This window comes from Lathyrus oleraceus, chromosome 3 (genome assembly GCF_024323335.1).
Source record: "Lathyrus oleraceus cultivar Zhongwan6 chromosome 3, CAAS_Psat_ZW6_1.0, whole genome shotgun sequence".
Taxonomy (NCBI): Eukaryota; Viridiplantae; Streptophyta; class Magnoliopsida; order Fabales; family Fabaceae; genus Lathyrus; species Lathyrus oleraceus.
In genome coordinates, this window is record NC_066581.1 from 239,435,366 (window position 1) to 239,453,774 (window position 18,409).

At 38.2% G+C, this 18,409-nt stretch overlaps 1 protein-coding gene across 1 annotated transcript; it reads left to right on the plus strand.

Moving 5' to 3' along the window:
• Positions 1 to 9,768: 9,768 nt before the first annotated feature.
• Positions 9,769 to 10,281, plus strand: LOC127130640 (uncharacterized). Its single transcript, XM_051059610.1, has one exon. It carries the CDS (start codon positions 9,769 to 9,771, stop codon positions 10,279 to 10,281), a length of 513 nt encoding a protein of 170 aa, XP_050915567.1.
• Positions 10,282 to 18,409: the final 8,128 nt, after the last annotated feature.

An 18,409-nucleotide genomic window follows, 5' to 3' on the forward strand; every position in this document is an offset into this window, starting at 1 on the left:
TTTTTCAAACTAGAAAAACATAAATGATTGAGCGATTAAGAGCCCATGGATAACCATGGATACAAAGGGCGCTAACACCTTCCCTTTGTATAATGTACCTCCCGAACCTAAGAATCTAAATTAAGGTCTTTCCTGTTCTTTTCCACCTTTCCTTATTGGATAAAAGAAAAGTCGGTGGCGACTCTTGCTAACCGCGACATTGCGATTAAAACCACACAAAGTCAGTTCACCGTATGACACTAGATTTTACAATGATGAAGGTATAAAGCATAAATTTATTTCACCCTATACACCTCAACATAATGGCATAGTTGGGAGGAAGAACCGAAGTATACTGAACATGACTAGGAGCATGTTGAAAGATAAAAATATGCCAAAGAGATTTTGGGGTGAAGCATCTTCGACATCAATATATATTCTAAATAGATGTCCAACAGAGAAGATAGTTGAGAAGACTCCTTATGAGGCTTAAACAGGTGTGAAGCCAAATGTTAGTCATCTTAAAGTGTTTGGATCAATATGCATCAGACATGTACCTGAATAATTGAGGAAGAAACTAGATGATCAAAGTCAGACTATGGTGCTTATAGGTTAACATTCGACTGGTGCATACAAGTTGTATTCACCAAATGATGATAAACTGGCGATGAGTCGAAATGTTCAAGTATATGAAAGTAAAGGTTGGGATTAAAGTCAAGGTCCATTTCAACATGAATTAGATACAGTAACAACTATGTATGAAGAAGACCAATAAATTGAATCCCAAACCAATCGAAATGAAGAGCCTTTTGAGCCGAATATCAAAAGATCGACTAGAGCAAGAACTGAGTCGATAAGGCTAGCTAGATATGAGAGATTTCCATATCAAGCAGTCGATATAGATGGTGACCTAATAGAAGAAGCATTGATGATGGCTGAAGCAGAACCAATCAATTTGGATCAAGCCATGAATTATTCGAATTGGTTATCAATTATGAAAGAATAACTCAGGGCAATCGAGAAGAAAACTACATGGGAGCTTGTCAAAGAGTCAATCAAGAAGCCAATTGATATAAAGTAGCTTTACAAGCTGAAACGAAGGCTAGATGGTGAAATTACCAAGCATAAGGCAAGATTAGTGGCGAGAGTTTTTTGCAAAAAAAACTGGTATTGATTTCGAAAAAGTGTATGCACATGTTGCAAGGCTGGAGACAATCAGAATTTTTGTGTCGACGACAACATACATATGGTGAAAGATACATCATTTGGATGTAAAATCATCATTTCTGAATGGACCTTTGGAAGAAGAAGTCTATGTCAATCAACCCCCGGGATTTGAAATCAAAGGGTTGGAGTCGAAAGTGTATAGATTGAGGAAGACTCTCTATAGTTTAAAGCAAGCTCCAAGACAGTGGAATAAGAAAATAGATAGCTTCCTGATCAAAGCAGGTTTCACACAATACACCTCTGAACATGGAGTGTATGTCAATGATGCAGACAAGGTCAGTCGAATCATCATATGCCTGTATGTAGATGATTTACTGATTACAGGTGCAAATGAAACAAAGATAATAAAAGTCAAGTCGAAGTTGATGCAAGAATTTGAAATGTCCCACCTAGGGAACTTGTCATATTTCTTAGGGAAGAACTTCAAAGACATATGTGAAAGAGTGTTCTTGCACTAAAAGAAATATGTCCAATATATCTTGAAGAGGTTCAATATGAGCAACTGTAATGCAATTGCTACACCATTAGAAACTGAAGCAAAGTTGAAGACGGAGACAAATGACGAATTTGTAAGTGCAACACTGTACAAATAAATCAGTGGATCCTTAAGGTATCTTTGCAATACAAGGCCAACCATTTTTCAAAGTGTCGGATTGTTGAGTAGATTCATGGGGAGACCCTAAGAATGTCATCTCATTGCAGTTAAAAGGGTGTTGAGATACATCAAAGGCACGATTGACCATGGTGTACTGATGCCAAGTCAGAAGAAGACCAACACAAATGCAGAAGTAAATGACTACACTGATTCAGATTTCAATGGAGATTGCGATGAAAAATAGAGTACTACAGGCTACATATACATGATAGAAGGCGCTCCAAACTCATAAAGCTCAAGGAAGCAAAACATTATGGATTTTCCATCTTATGACGTGGCGACATCATATCCATAATGTTAAGCAACATGGATAGAGATGTTGCTCGAAGAGCTTAAGATAATGAAACCTAAGAAAGTAAAGTTGTTTATCGATAATAAGTTATTTATCAACCTGACGAATAATCTAGCGTGTCATGGTCGAATTAAGCTTATAGAGAGGAAATATCATTTTCTGAGGGATCAAGTCAACAAAGGAAATCTTGAACTTAAGCATTGCAATACAAAATGACAACTAGATAACATACTCATAAAACCCTTGAAGAAAGTCAGGTTTGACGAGTTAAAGAGAAGCATCAAGATGAGAAGTCTCGAGAACATGAATTATGAGATGTGTTAGAAGTTGTAATTCAATGTTCTATTGAAAGTTAGCATTCTACTGTATCGAAGTAGCTAGTCGAAATTCAAGAGTCTATTGTATTCAACTGAGTCGAATACAAGATATAGTTGTGCCGAAATGCAACTTGTAATTATGTACTTTGCATTTTGTATGTTTTAGGCTTGTGTTGATTTGTAAATGTTTTGGACTTGGGCTTTTGTTGCCTATATAAAAGGTATAGTATGTTGTAAATCACATAGAACTTCACTCAATACAAATTACAATTTTACAATTCAGTTTCTCTCTATTTTCTCTCTCTTCTTCTTCTTCTCCCATCTTTCTTGAAAACACTTTGTTCTAACAAGACAGTGGGGGTGTACCACCCTATTTCCCCAACGCATAATTATAATTAAATCAGAGATTTTTTACACCGTTCACACATAGGATATTACACATCTCAAAACACACACCTACTGATCATATAACACTTAATTTAAAGAAACATACAACACCTGTCATTGCATGCTCACCTTCACTTAGAGTATCATGGTAACGTAAGTACTCAATTAAAATACACTAATTTAAATCTCATCATAAATCCCATGTCATAATTAAAAAACATTGACTCGTAAGTCTTTTCTAAATGCTTATCAAACCAAAACATAAAATATAAGAGCATACATGGTCTCTCATAAATCTCAATATAAAACAAAGAAATCACTCCCCAGTGTTACATATCAGATCATAATTAAAGCTAAAATAAAGGAATTAAAAGAAAAAGCTTTAGGAACAAGCTTCCACTCACATCAACGACTCTACTCTCGGATATCTGCATGATGCCCATGTAAAGGAAACATTCAAACAGAAGGGGTGGGAAATCAAATTCAATAATAACAGGCATATACTGCAAGGTAGGATATTGTTAGCTGGAAAATTTCGACCTAATAGGTACAAAGCCGGGTCGACCAAAAGACAGTCGGAAGTTGGATCGACCAGGCAGAAAGCCAAGGGCGCTAGGTTGATGAAAGGGGAAGCCTGTCGAAGTCGAAGGTCAGTTTACCATGGTGGGATTCAATCGTGGGGAACTGAACGTGCGAATTTACCAGCAAACATGGGAGATATGCTCCGACACGTGTCATCTCATGAATGGGTTGTAACCTCCCAGCGGTTATTTTTTACTAGTATTTAAGCAGATGTAATTTTCATTTCTAAGGGTGACATTTTTAGCATTGCAGTGGGAACACACTTGAAGTATCAAGCGTTTAAGAGAAAGAAGTTATCTTCCTACAAAATGTACTTTTGCTTCCATCTTTATCTTCAAGTCATTTAACTTGCCAATTTACTTTTATTTGCTTTGTTCATTTACATCAACATTTTTTCTTTTATTGGCTTACTTTTTATTGCATTTATAATTTGTAAAACATTGCACTTACTACACAAAAGTATTCCAAACACCTTACCCATAAAAACTACCATATACTTAACACATAAGTCTAGGACTTTGTATCCGGTCCTGCAAGTAAACCTCAAATAGGAAGGCTAAGAAACAAATTGGCACACCCGGTGGGACACAAAGTGTTTAGTATATGCAACTAAATAGTGGCAAGATGGTGTCACCACGACCACACGAAGAAACATCTTCGGCGGGAGACACAGTCGCGTCACAAACAACTGATGTTAGGTCCATCGCTATAACTGCGGTTTTAACTACATATGTTGGGCCAATTCTAACACTGCGTCAGCCCCAAACGCCGACTCCAACAACAATGGGAACTTCTGGTAAATATATGCCCAGTTTTACAGTCCCCATGCATAGAATGTTGGGAATGCCGACTAAGTTTATGGAAAGTATGCAGAATCTCGGTTCGACTATCAACGAAATATTATCATCGTCACTCCCATGCTACCAGGGGTTAGGACCTTTGGCAAGCCAATTCGGTCGACCCCCAGGTTTTGGATTGTCATCTCAGTCAGTCCTAACTTTCACGTTAAGTTCTGTCGCAGTCATAAGACAACAAATTGATGAAAGTAATCACGAAATGGTCCATATGCTGACTCAGCAAATGAGAACCATATTGAGACCTTGAATACAAGATTTGACACGGAGTTACCAATAATTGGAAACTCAAATTACCAGAATAGGGGATTTCCTAGGGGCTCCTAGAGCACAAATTCGTCAGAATCCCCCACCTTCGCCTCGATCAGAACCCCAATCCGACCAGAGGAAATGGCGGACGAAATGATCGAACAAGAATATCAGGAAGTCAAATAGATTCCTAGGGTGGCGCGAAGGCTTCCCATGGTTTTAGTCAATAGGGACCAGGATCCTGACCATGTGGTCAAGTAGATTCGATAAGAGGCAGCAGCTAGGGAATATAACCTAGAGGTTATTATCGAACGAATCATAGTGCGAAATGGAATAAGCCCAAGCCTATAGAGGCCGACATACTCTTCGTCTTTACCAGATTTTGTTTTATAAACAGAATTGCCTAGGGGGTGGAAAGTTCCGAAATTTACCAAGTTCGCCAAAGATATTGAAGAATCTATCGTCGAACATGTTGCCAAGTATCAGACCGAAGCTGGCGACATAGAAAATAATGAGAATTTAAAGTTGAAATACTTTCCAAGTTCTCTTATGAAAAATGTGTTCACATGGTTTACGACGCTACCTCCACAATCAGTCCAAACGTGGATGCAATTGGAGAGATTGTTCCATGAACAGTTTTACATGGGGCAATAAAAAATCAGCCAGAAAGAACTAGCCAGTGTAAAACGAAAGACCGCTGAGTCAATTGATCAGTATTTAAACAGGTTTAGACTGTAGAAAGAAAGGTGCTTTACTCAAGTCCCTGAGCATGAGTTGGTCGAGATAGTCGTAGGGGGTTTAGATTATTCTATAAGGAAAAATTGGATATTCAGTATCTGAGGGATATGGCATAATTAGCTGACAGAGTTCGACACATCGAATATCTGAAAGCTGAAAAGACCAAAACTTTTCGATATCATAAGAAAGAGAAAATACCCTATATCGTAGTCGAAGGATGCTCTTCTGACGATGAAGAGCTGATCGAAGAAAGCAAGGTCAACATGGCGGAACTTAAGCCTGGACCTCCATACACGTGTAAAGTCTTAAAGCCATCGAATGGGAAAAACACCACCGAAGTTGAAAAGACAGATAAATACGTTGCAAAGACTTATACGTTTGATGTGTCTAAATGCGACGAAATCTTTGATCTATTTATTAAAGACGGTCAAATCATCGTCCCTCAGGGTTTAAAGGACCCCCCTCTAGAACAAAAAAAAAGGATTCTGTAAGTTTCATAATTTTATTGGGCATAAAACTTATCAGTGTGTGCTTTTCAGGGACTTGGTGCAAAAGGCATTGAAAGAAGGAAGGCTTCAATGTGACGAAAGGCCAAAGATGCAAGTGGACTCTGATCCTCTGAAGGTAGAAGAAGCTTTGTATCCTGAGCCTCCCGAATGCATGATGGTCGAGACTACTAATGGTCTCGTGGAATCTTTAGATGTGGTGTCCTTAGTTGAGTCTTTTGAAGTATTGATGGCCGAAACTACTGATGGTTTCGATAAAAAGGCTGAAAATGGATTGGAGTCATCCTATCCCCAACCATGAGAAAACCTAGTAGATTTCCAAGATAAATGCGGAGTAAGTGGGTCAAAAACACTCATATGTCCTAAGTGTAGCGCAGTGTTCGATGACAAAGCCGCTGAAAGATTGGAGTCTGGCAAGAAGGCATTGAAAGAGGAGAAGCTTGTCGTCCCCAGATTTGTGTTCGACAAACATGGAACACCACAACGAAACGAAGAATACAGGAAGCAATTCCAACATCCTCGACCAAAGACTTTCCTTCTGCCGACAAATGTTCCACAAGAGAAGTGGGTAGAATCGGTGAACCAGAAGGCGGGCAAGAGACCAAAGTGGAGAGTGTTAGAGTTAGAGAAAGAAATAACATCTCCGGAAAAGAAGGTAGAGACAAAGGGCTATGTGGTTTCTCCCAACTACAAAGGGAAGAAACCAATGGCTAGAACACAATAGAGGCATTACCATTGGAACAAAAAAGTTGGGAAAAAGGTCACTACCCCACACTTGAAGCCTGTTGAAACCTCTGGACAAAAGAGGCAGATCCTAAAGGCAGCTGGGGAGAAAAAGAAAGAATGGTGCCTAATCAAACAATGACCATGATTGTTGATCCGACAGGAAAGAAAGTGGTAGCATCTTCCCAAAGTATGAAATATTCATCTCAGGTCAAAAAAGAGTTAGAGGATGTGCTTACATTGAAAGAGAATGAGTGTGAGTACTCCCCTCAGTAGGAGGAAGAGGAGCCTGAATACTCCCCCCATTTTGACGAAGAGTTCGATGAAGACATGTACGAGGAGACCAATGATGATACTTATGGTGATGACTTCGTCGTAAACTGCGACATTGTATCAGTATTTCCAGTTGAATACGATATGGTATCAGAAGTCTCTGAAACAGAGGAAGACTTTATGCCAGATGAAACCGTTAGAGGGAAACCACTGTGCTATTACATCATGAATAATGGTGTGGTTGAGGAGCAGAAAGCCATGTTCTAAAGACCTAGCCCAGTGATGATGTATCATCTAAAGCCTTTGTTCATAAGGGCGAAGGTCAATGGAATAACAGTAAATAAGGTGTTTGTAGATGGGGGTGCAACCGTCAATTTAATGCCTTATACCCTATTTAAGAAAATGGGAAAGTGAGACGACAATCTCCGACAGCACAATATGGTTCTCTCAAACTACAAAGGGAAAACCAGTAATATACTAGGTGTTGTCCAAGTTGATTTAGCTATTGGCACGACTACACGCTCAACGCTTTTCATTGTAATGAATTCCAAAACGAATTTTAACTTACTCCTAGGACGAGAATGGATCCATGGGATAGGAGCGGTACCCTCGACTATACATCAACGACCCATAATCTGGAGAAAGGATGGCATCATAGAAAACATTGAAGTTGACTAGAGCTATTACCGGATCGACAAGGCCAAAAGTTTGAAGAAATCCTTTGACCAACATCTGGAAAACATTGCGCCTTGTGATGACGAATCAGGGTCCTATACTTCAGTCAACACTGGTTGCGCGTTGTACCTTGATCCCAAACACGGTTTCATTTGGGATGCTGAAGAAGAAATGGAGCCAAATATGATAATTCCACCTACGGGGTGGCCTGCAGTCGATAGAGATGGCTGCTGAGTCAGAAGGTTTGGCTCGAATTTCAGCCTATTTGGCTGAAAACAAAAGGGAGTCGGCCTTAGAAAGGGAGAGACTTCAGAACATGGCTCTCCAAGCCAAAGAAGTAGAAGATGGCCGACAAGACCAAACAACAGCTTCTGAAAGCCGAAGACTTGATTGCGTCTATGACAATGAGCCTTTGGGGTTTGAAAAAAACCCATTAAACGAGTTGCAGAAAATGCAAGCACAAGACTCACTCGAAGAAATTGATCTAGGAGATGGAGTCACGAAAAAACCAACATACATAAGTACCAAAGTAGGGTCAGAGATGAAGGCTAAACTAATCGAAGTATTGACAAAATACAGAGACTGTTTTATCTGGGATTATAACTAAATTCCCGGTTTAAATCGAAGTGTGGTGGAGCATCGATTGCCTATCCAATCTGGGAAAAGGCCAGTGAAGTAGCACCCTCGATGTTTTGACCAAGAGATCATTATAAAGATCAAGCAGGAGATAGAAAGACTTATCAAAAGCCGGTTCATCAGAACTGTAAGGCATGTCAAATGGCTAGCTAATATAGTACCTGTCATTAAGAAAAATGTCGAATGGCTAGCTAATATAGTACATGTCATTAAGAAAAATGCTACTCCAAAGTATGAGTACTCGATGCCCGTGACAGAGATGCTAGTCGATTCAGACGCAAGTTTTGAGTATCTGAGTATGCTTGATGGTTATTTTGTCCATAATCAAATTCTCATAGCAGAAGATAATGTCCCCAAGACGGTGTTTCGATGCCCTGGAGCTTTGGGGACATATGAATGAGTTGTAATGCCGTTTGGTCTAAAAAACACAGGAACAACCTATCAAAGAGCCATGAATGCCATATTCCACGATTTCATTGAAAATTTTATGCAAGTATACATTGATGATATTGTGATAAAATCTTCATCTAAAAATGATCATCTTGACCACCTTCGACGCTCATTTGAGAGAATAAGGAAATATGGATTAAAAATGAATCCATTAATATTTGCTTTTGGTGTACATGCAAGAGACTTCTTAGGTTTCTTGGTACACAAACAAGGCATCGAGATCAATCAAAATAAGACAAAAGCGATCTTGGATCTCAAGCCTCCGTTGACAAAGAAACAACTCCAATCGTTGTTGGGGAAGATAAATTTCTTGAGAAGGTTCATATTGAATCTAAGTGGCAGGACAACGGTGTTTTCTCCACCCCTAAGGATCAAGAAGGAGAGTGATTTTCACTGGGGACAAGAGCAGCAAGAGGCTTTTGACTCCATCAAAGAATACCTTACAAAGCCTCCCATTTTGTTACCCCTTAGTAGGAATAAAAATATTAGTTTGTATATTGCTGCGTCGGCTACGACCATAGAAAATATGTTAGCTCAAGAGGATATCCATGGTGTCTAAAGACCCATATACTACCTCAGTAAAATGTTGATAGATGCTGAAACTAGGTACAATCTGATTTAAAAACCGTGCCTATGCATATACTTCTCATGTATGAAATTAAAGCAATATATAAAACCAGCTGATGTTTATGTTTCGTCTCACTATGATGTTATTAAACACATGTTGTCTAAACTTATTCTGCATAGTCGGATTGGAAAATGGGAACTAGCATTAACAAAGTTTTCTTTAACGTATAAGCCTTTGAAGGTTATGAAGGGCCAAATAGTAGCAGATTTTATAGTAGATCATGATATGGTCGAACCTTCACTAAACATGGTTGACACGAACCCTTGGCGGTTATATATCAATGGTTCAAGCCACAAAGATGGAACAAGAATTGAGGTATTGATATTATCCCCATAAGTCATTCCGACAAGGTACAACTGTACAATCAACGAAAAATGTTCCAATAATGAAGCAGAATACGAGACGCTAATAACTGGTCTTAAAATCCTGAAAGATTTGGGGGCCAAGAAAATAGAGGTGAAGGGAGACTCGGAACTGATGATTAGACAAATCACACTAGAATACAAATGCATTAAAGAAAATCTACTGAGGTATTTTGTGATGGAGACATAACTATTGGAGTACTTCGAGATCGTCGGCATTACGCATGTACCAAGGATGGAGAACCAAGAAGCCAATGATTTAGTGCAGATCGCTTATGGGTACAAGATATCAAAATCAAGATTCCAGGAGATTATTGAGTTACAAGAGAAGATGGTGTCAAACGTCCCATCATCACCTAATATGGACATTCAAAAGACAAGAGGGGAAGATAACCCCGACGATAGTGTCAACTGCGATGAAGGTTTTGACGATAAAGGTCTCGATAATTCCGAGTTCGAAAATTTTGTAAGACACGAAGTTTTCACTATTGGAAATTTATCACCATCAGATTGGAGGAAACCCATCATAGAGTACTTAGAGAATCCAGTCAGAAATACTGACAGGAAAATCAAGTACAGGGCCCTAAGTTATATACATCTAGGAAAAAAATTGCTGAAGAAGATTCCAGAGGGAATATTACTTAAGTGTCTTGGAAATAAAGAAGCATACTTGACCATATCTGAAGTACATAGTGGAGCCTGTGGCGCACACCAAGTAGGCCATAAGATGAAATGGTTGCTATTCTGAAGGCATTTATTGGCCCAGTATGTTGAAGGATTGTATCGAGTTCACAAAAGGATGCCAAGAATGCCATATGCATGTGAGCGTCCAACATGTACCAGCAAGTGAGCTGCATGCAATTATCAAGCCTTGGCCTTTTAGGGGATGGGCGTTGAATGTCATCGATGAGATTCGACCGACTTCATCGAAACAATAAATTTTTATCCTGGTTGGAATAGACTACTTTACAAAATGGATCGAAGTTATCCCTTTGGTAAAAGTGGATCAGGAGGCTGCGATCGAATTCATTCAAAAACACATCGTATATAGGTTTCATATTACAAAAACCATTACCACAGATCAAGGTTCAGTTTTTGTGGGGAAAAAGATACAATAATTCGCTGTCGAAACAGGCTTTAAGTTGGTAACTTCTACACCTTATTACACACAAGCAAATGGTCAAGTCGAAACAGCCAACAAAGTGATAATTATCTTAATCAAAAAACATATGTCCAAAAAGCCAAAAAATTGGCACAAGACCCTAGATCAAATTCTATGGGCTTGTCGAACGTCCCCAAAAAAGGAGACGAATTCGACGCCTTTTCGTCTGACATTTGTCGAACGTCCCCAAAAGAGGCGACGAATTCGACGCCTTGTCGAACGTACCAAAGAGATTTGTTTACAGTTAGTCAGGGTGTAACGCCAGAACAATATTCGGTCAGAACAATATTGAGAATTGATGTTCGACGAATTAACTGATTTAGACAAAGAAAGATTGACCGCAATGGAAGTATTGATACGACAGAAAGCGCACGTGGCCAGAATGTACAACAGAAGGGTTAAAATGAAAACCTTTGCAGTAGATGATTACATTTGGAAAGTAATTCTACCTATGGATAAAAGAGATCAAACCTTAGGAAAATGGTCTCCAAAATGGGAGGGACCGTTTCAAATAATCCGAACATTTACGAACAATGCTTATGAGATTCAGGAAATAGGCATGGATCGAAGGATCTTAAGGGTAAATGGGAAATGTTTGAAAAAATATAAACATATGCTACAAGAGATTCAAGTCCAAACATAATGAAAATAATCATTATATCGTTCAAATAGCCTGAAAGGCATTACAAAATGGTCGACCGACCTTACAAGAACCAATAGAAAAAGAAAGTCAAGCGGGAAATCTAGATTTAAAATCCTCAAAGAAGGTCGTCTCATGACAAATTCGTCTATCAAGAAAGCTTTTCCTCTCCCGCAGCTGCTTAATAGTAACCTTGATCTTGAAGACTTTTTCGCCATGAGAAATCCCTTTGAGAACCTCACGATCGACGACGTCTTGTGCATGAAGCTCTCCATCCGTATCTAAGGAAGCCTTTTGCGCTTCCACTTCTGCAATCTTCTTGTTAAGTTAAAATTTTTGAGCTTGGTAGTCCAAAATTTGCTGGTTGAAGGCTTGCTATTGGCAGAGGCGCTCTTTTTTCTTGGCCTAGAAGTCACTGAGTTTCTTTTCGCACACTTCGCTGAAATCCCACTCAAGCCTCATTTCATTGATCTTTGTTTTAATTTGAAAGTCAGCGTTTTGACAAAGGGAAAGGTCCTTGACCAATTAGGTAAAGAAAGCCTCAAACCTTAAGAAATACTTGACAACCGGGGCAGGAAGCTCATAAAGCGCAAGTGTGTCAAGGAGCTTAAAGACGTCATAGGCTAAACCTTATTCTTCTTCGAGGATGATTAGGAATTCATGCTTAAATAGTAGGTCCTTCAACTAATGAATTTTGAGAGTGGCGACAACATCCATCTCGGACGAAGGTACAACAGTCGAAGATGAAGGTTGTGCTTCGGTCAAAAGCTGACGTGGCTGTTGTAGTTTCCTTAAAGCCTCTGCTGGATTCCGTTGCTTTATAGCCAGGATCTCATCCAGAGTTAAAGTATCAATATAGAGTCCTTCACCAACGACAATGAGGGTTTTGAGTTTGTTGAGCGGAGAGATTCTATTGGGTCTCAAGCGATACACTTTGAAACTCATTGTGCTTTTGGGGACTCAAGATAACCTTAATAACTTGATTATTGACCCTCTCTTCTACCACGGGCTTAGCCGGAGTCGACTTGGCCATGTGTTCCTAGGATACAAAGAGTTATAACTCATGTCGAAAAGCAAGCTCATAAGTTGTTAAAAAGTAAAGAAGGAAAAATACATGAGAAGCCACGTGAGATGGAGAAACAGGAGGATTTCTTTCTGGATCATGAGGGGAAAATACCTCATCAAAGCCATCTGGAACTACAGGGTTCGTGGTCGAAGGAGCGACCTTTAAGGGGGTCTTCTTAGCTTGGGCTTTCATTCTTCGTGCTGGAGTAAGGGGAGTTGTCGGTGGAACCTTCGATGTTGGGAAAATATGCGAATGCACATTGCCATCAGAATCCTCATTGTCGACCAAAGGGACCTCTTCAAGAACTGGAGTCATAAGATAAGTAAGAAGGTGACAAGACTGTTAAAATATAAAGCCTCCTAAGGACATTAATACTAAATACCTTCGGTTTTGGAGTCGATGGCGCCCTTTGCTTTTTCGAAGGTGTGCTAGGGGTTGGTTCAGATGGGGGAGCCCTTTTCGACCCTGACAGCAGAGAAAAGGAATGTTTATCCCTCACGTTTTGTAAAGAGAAGAAAAGTGAAAGAGTAGTGGCTACCTTTTTTGGGGCTTTATCAACGTTGTTGGTTTGGATTGTTATGTCAGGAGCATCATTAGACGGTGGTGGAGGAGGTATATCTCCGACGATAGTGGAAAAGGAATCAATCATATTTTGGAGAAATAGATCACTGGAAAAAGCTTGACGTTGGTAGTCGACCCCCATTCGTCGAAATCAGCAGTTGTCAAAAAAGACTATTGAAACTTGAACACAGGAAGTTCAAAGCGTTGAGTGGACTTGAGAAAACGAAAGCAAGCTTTATGGTCATCAAAATTCAAGGATCCACCAGACCACACAATGTCAGTCGAGTGCGACACCAAAGACTTCAGGACCATTTGACTTAGGCCAAATTGGCGAGCCACCAAGTTGGGTTGGTAACTCATAAAGCCATATCCCTTCGACCCCGCTTCAATCCTGAAGGGTAGCAGTGTAGGGGTCAAAAACTCCCTTCATACAACATTTGATTGTGCTACAACCTAAGGAGATTCACCTGAGAAAGGATATTTGAACCATTTCGTGCCAAAGCTTCAATCCACGAACGGAGCCATACCAGGGGCAAACTTGTTGACCTCGATGAACATATTCAGGTACTTTATGAAAAAATGTTTGTTGAGGGTTTCCTGACATGTCATCAGGGATACATAGAGGCCAGCAACATACAAAGATTGATTTGGTGAGCATACACGGAGATCTGGATAATGTCGAAGATCCCTGCACTTCTCCACTGATCTTGGCGTTTTCTTTGGACTTTGTTGAGCCAAGCTAAATATTCTTTGTTGCCCGGGGTAGGCATTAATCTGAACACCCTTGCCATTGGATCCATGAATCTGATGTTGATAGCTCAATCTTTGTCGAAAGTTGGAGGAGCAGTAGGAACATAACCAGGGAAAAAGCCTTGAACTGCTTTTGGTGAAGATTTTGAGTCTGGGAGAGGTCCATGAAATGCGACAAGTTTTCTGTCAATGACAAATGGAATGAGCATCTGGCATTGCCAAATTTTTGTTACTACTTTATTAATGGAAACAGGTTGAGAAATGCATTTCATGCTTTCTATTGCATTAAGTTGAAATGCAATAGGGTTGCCACCAGTCTTGAAGGAGTTAGCGCCTTTGGTGCGAGTGGAAGAAGCCATTGTTCAGAAGTTTGAATAAAATTTGTTAAAACTGAGATTTCTGTGAAAGTTGTAGAAAAGACATGCAGTTACGGAAGCAGGAAGAAAAGTTTGAGGGCAAATAAGTGGCTATTTATAGGAGGTAGTGGGAGAGTTGGTAGCTTTAGTTGAGATCCCACGACCTAGAGGGTAGCTAATAATGATGATAACGTGTCTGTAAAATCGCAACGCAGAAAAGTCATCATTGCACACAAAATCATCATTAACGATTAGATGGCTAGCCGAAATTTGGAAAGTCAAAAGTTAGGTTTCTCGGTGGAAAGCTCAAGTAAAAACCAACCTTTTTAGGGGGTAATTTCTTAGCTGGAAAATTTCGACCCAAGAGGTACAAAGATGGGTCGACCAAAAGACAATCGGAAGTTGGGATCGACGAGGCAGAAAGCCAAGGGCATTGGGTCGATGAAAGGGGAAGCCTATCAAAGTCGAAGGTCAGTTTACCATGGTAGGGATTAATCGTGGGGAACTGAACATGGGAAGTTACCAGCAAACATGGGAGATATGCTCCAACACGTGTCATCTCATAAATGGGTTGTAACCTCTCAGCGGTTGTTTTTTACTAGTATTTAAGCAGATGTAATTTTCATTTCTAAGGGTGGAATTTTTAGCATTGCAGTAGGAACACACTTGAAGTATCAAACATTTGAGAGAAAAAAGTTATCTTCCTACAAAATATACTTTTGCTTCCATCTTTATCTTCAAGTCATTTAACTTGCCAATTTACTTTTATTTGCTTTGTTCATTTACATTAGTGTTTTGTCTTTTATTTCCTTACTTTTTATTGCATTTCTAATTTGCAAAACATTTCACTTACTACCAAAAAGTATTCCAAACACCTTACCCAAAAAAACTACCGTATGCTCAACACATAAGTCTAGGACTTTGTAGCTAGTCCTGCAAGTAAACCTCAAATAGGAAGGCTAGAGATTGTCGTGAGAAACATATATCCACATATAACATAATCTCAAATCATAATATATCAATTACATTCCCACACCAGCTCATCAATCACAACTCATTCACATACCAATTACACACAACATCAATATCATATGCATTTATCTCATTATGCATCTCATACTCAAAACGGAACTCGATGCAACTCTATGCAACTCAATTATGAAACTCAATGCATATACATGTGGTACCAACTCAATATTTGGTTTTTTTACATGAATCATGTTCCAATCTCTGCGAACCCCAAGCCCACTCTCTAAGCTTGGACAAGCCACTAGTCCGCTCTTTGAACTAGCAGACATGTCTCTTGACACAATTTTTATAATGCATGATCATATCATCAAATCAATACGTTAAGACCCCTCTCCTATCCTAACATAAATGCATTTACAACTCAAGTAATCCCGTCTCTAGATTACATCACACCAAAATCACAAAATGCACATCATCAATTAACAGTGCAACACAAGCATGCTAATAATTCATCTCAGTCGAATTATATTTCAAACATGTAACAATACAACAAACATAACTAAAAATAATCCATATTCACAATATTCCCATATTTCATACTTATTTTCAACGCTTAACATCTCGTCATAGAAACATATAATTCAGTGTAACTCAAGTATTCAACCAATCTCTTCAATTAGATTATTATTCATACATGAAACAACACAATAGTCATAAATATCACCTCAATCATAATGACATTGTCACACTCTCAATTCACATGACAACATCATTATAAAAACATCATCATCAAAATGGCATACATATGCTTGAACATGCAACATCATAACAACATCATCAAACATCAACATCATAAAAACTACATCAACATCGACAACTCAACAAATGCATATTCACAAGCATTCAAATTACGTTAATAAATTATAACATTAATATATCATCAAATTAACACAATGATTAACTAATTGATCATACAAATTATCACAACATCACTACAGTAGGCACATGATTATTATTCAAGTATTTCACAAATCACTACTATGATGTAGCTCTTAGCGTTAGCTTTCTAACACTTCAAATGACGTGTCATTAGGATCTACGGGTCAAATGCTATGGTGTAAATCGTCGGTTAACTACACATGTAATTTTCGATAATTACTCAGGTTCTCTCCTCACATTCAACCCCTTAAACTATTATCATTTTATAATATTCCACATTAGCTTTCCAACACTTTGAACCGCATCCTAAATGAAGTCACGGATCTCATGTTATGATATTTTTTGTTAGGCATAACGGAAGTCATGAAGATTGATGGACGTCACCCATAATTAAGTTTTTTCCCACAGTCAGTTCGTCGTTAAGGCCCAGTATCCGTGGGTAAATACCCATAATTTACTTTTCTGCATTTTCCACCATAGAAGCCCTTCTGGACCTCCGATTCCAATTCTGTAAAAAGTTCTGATTTTAGAATTCGACGTACTACAATTATCTAATGATTAAAACAACAATTTAACACATATAATTCTCAATTTTCTCGAAAATATATTAACCACAAAGCTTCAAACCTTCAACAATGATGGAAAATATTAACAATTTTAAAATCATAATCACATACCAAATTATACATGAAAATACACATCAATTCAACCAATCAACATCATAATATTATATAAACTCAAAATTTCATGAACAACTCAATTCTCTATTGGAGTTTAAAGACTCTTCTACCCTACCCCTCATGCATAACCTATTGAAAGCTATTCTCCTCCCTTGCCTTGTTCTCCTAGCAACAATGGTTGGTTTTGTTCTTGGTTTCTCTCTCCTTCTATGTTAGCTCTCCTCTTACTATTCTCTTTGCCCTGGCTCTTTTATTCTTCTAATTCACGTATTGTCAAAAATCCTCTAATTCCCTAAGTTTCTTTTTAGGCTTAAATGCACTTTTGATCCCCCTAATTATTTAAAATTTTGAAAAGAATTATTGGGCATACGCCTAATTCATAATTGCATCCATTTCAAGCTTGTGCCCAAGAAGATATTGGATAATGTATTGTTAACTTTTATAAACACTAAAATTGTTTATGAAAAAAACAACGTGGGACTCCAGGAAAATTACAAGCTTGTACCATTTCACCCTCTTCCTTAGTTTCATCTTCCAACTGACTTGTACTAAACACAACAATATTTTTGCGACATGATGCTTGGTGAAAGCAAACTTGTCAACAATGTTTTTGTGACATATACTTGGTTTCATCTATTGATACATATGAGCTATAACTTTCCCATGGCTGCATAAACTGCTTGCTGTTAATGCCTCACAAACTGCCGCATATCATCAGTATTTCGCTTTTCATAAGGATTATTGGGGTTGAATCCATGTCTGCCTACATCAATTCTACATATTTTCTTCCTTTGTTTACTACTGCTTATGTTTACACTCACACTTGGAGGTTAATTTACCATTGGTATAGTAACGGTTAGGAAATGGTAGGGTAAAATACATTTAACAATATTATACAAACTTATACGGAGGATGGAATGGTTTGAGAAGTTCCACGTTGGAAAAATTATGATGTGAAAAAAAATATGATTACGTAACATACAATTTGATGAGATGTCAATAATGTGACCTACATTTCTGTTTAAATAGACAAGAGCATACAACTTACATACAAACTAGTTACAAAGCTAGAGTTTGTAATTGCTTCATTCAATGACATATTGAAGCAGAAATCAGCTATAACTCTTGAGTCTTGAGTGAAGTATAATATTATAATTACCACCTAACGTGAATAAAAAGTTTATATAAGTTATCTCTACAAACACTCTATAACATCTATGTGGTATCCTAACTATTGCCATCGTTTAAACGACCTTGTCGAAGTTGCAGAAGAGTTATCGTCTGACGGTTTTTTAATACACTGCATTTGAGATAAGAAATGAGAAGTAGAACAGCCCAGAGAGATTGAATAATATGGAGACATAAGATAACAAAATAAAAGGAGTAAAAAAGGTGAAAGCGAATATGATACAAGCTTGTAATTGCACTAGAGTCCCGCATTATTTTTTTTCATAAACAATTTTAGTGTTTAAGAAAGTCAACAATGCATTATCCAATGTCTTCTTGGGCACAAGCTTGAAATTGATGCAATTATGAATTGGGCTTAAGACTAATAATTCTTTTGGAAATTTTAAATAATTAATTTCTGAAAATATTAATTAAAATAATTAATAATTAATTTATTCTATAAAAATATTAATTAATAAATTATCTTAGTCATCAATGACATATAATTAAAAATTATTGTTTTATCCCAATCATCAATGCAAACCATCACAATTAAGGGACCGAAATCGCTGATGTTGTAATTAGG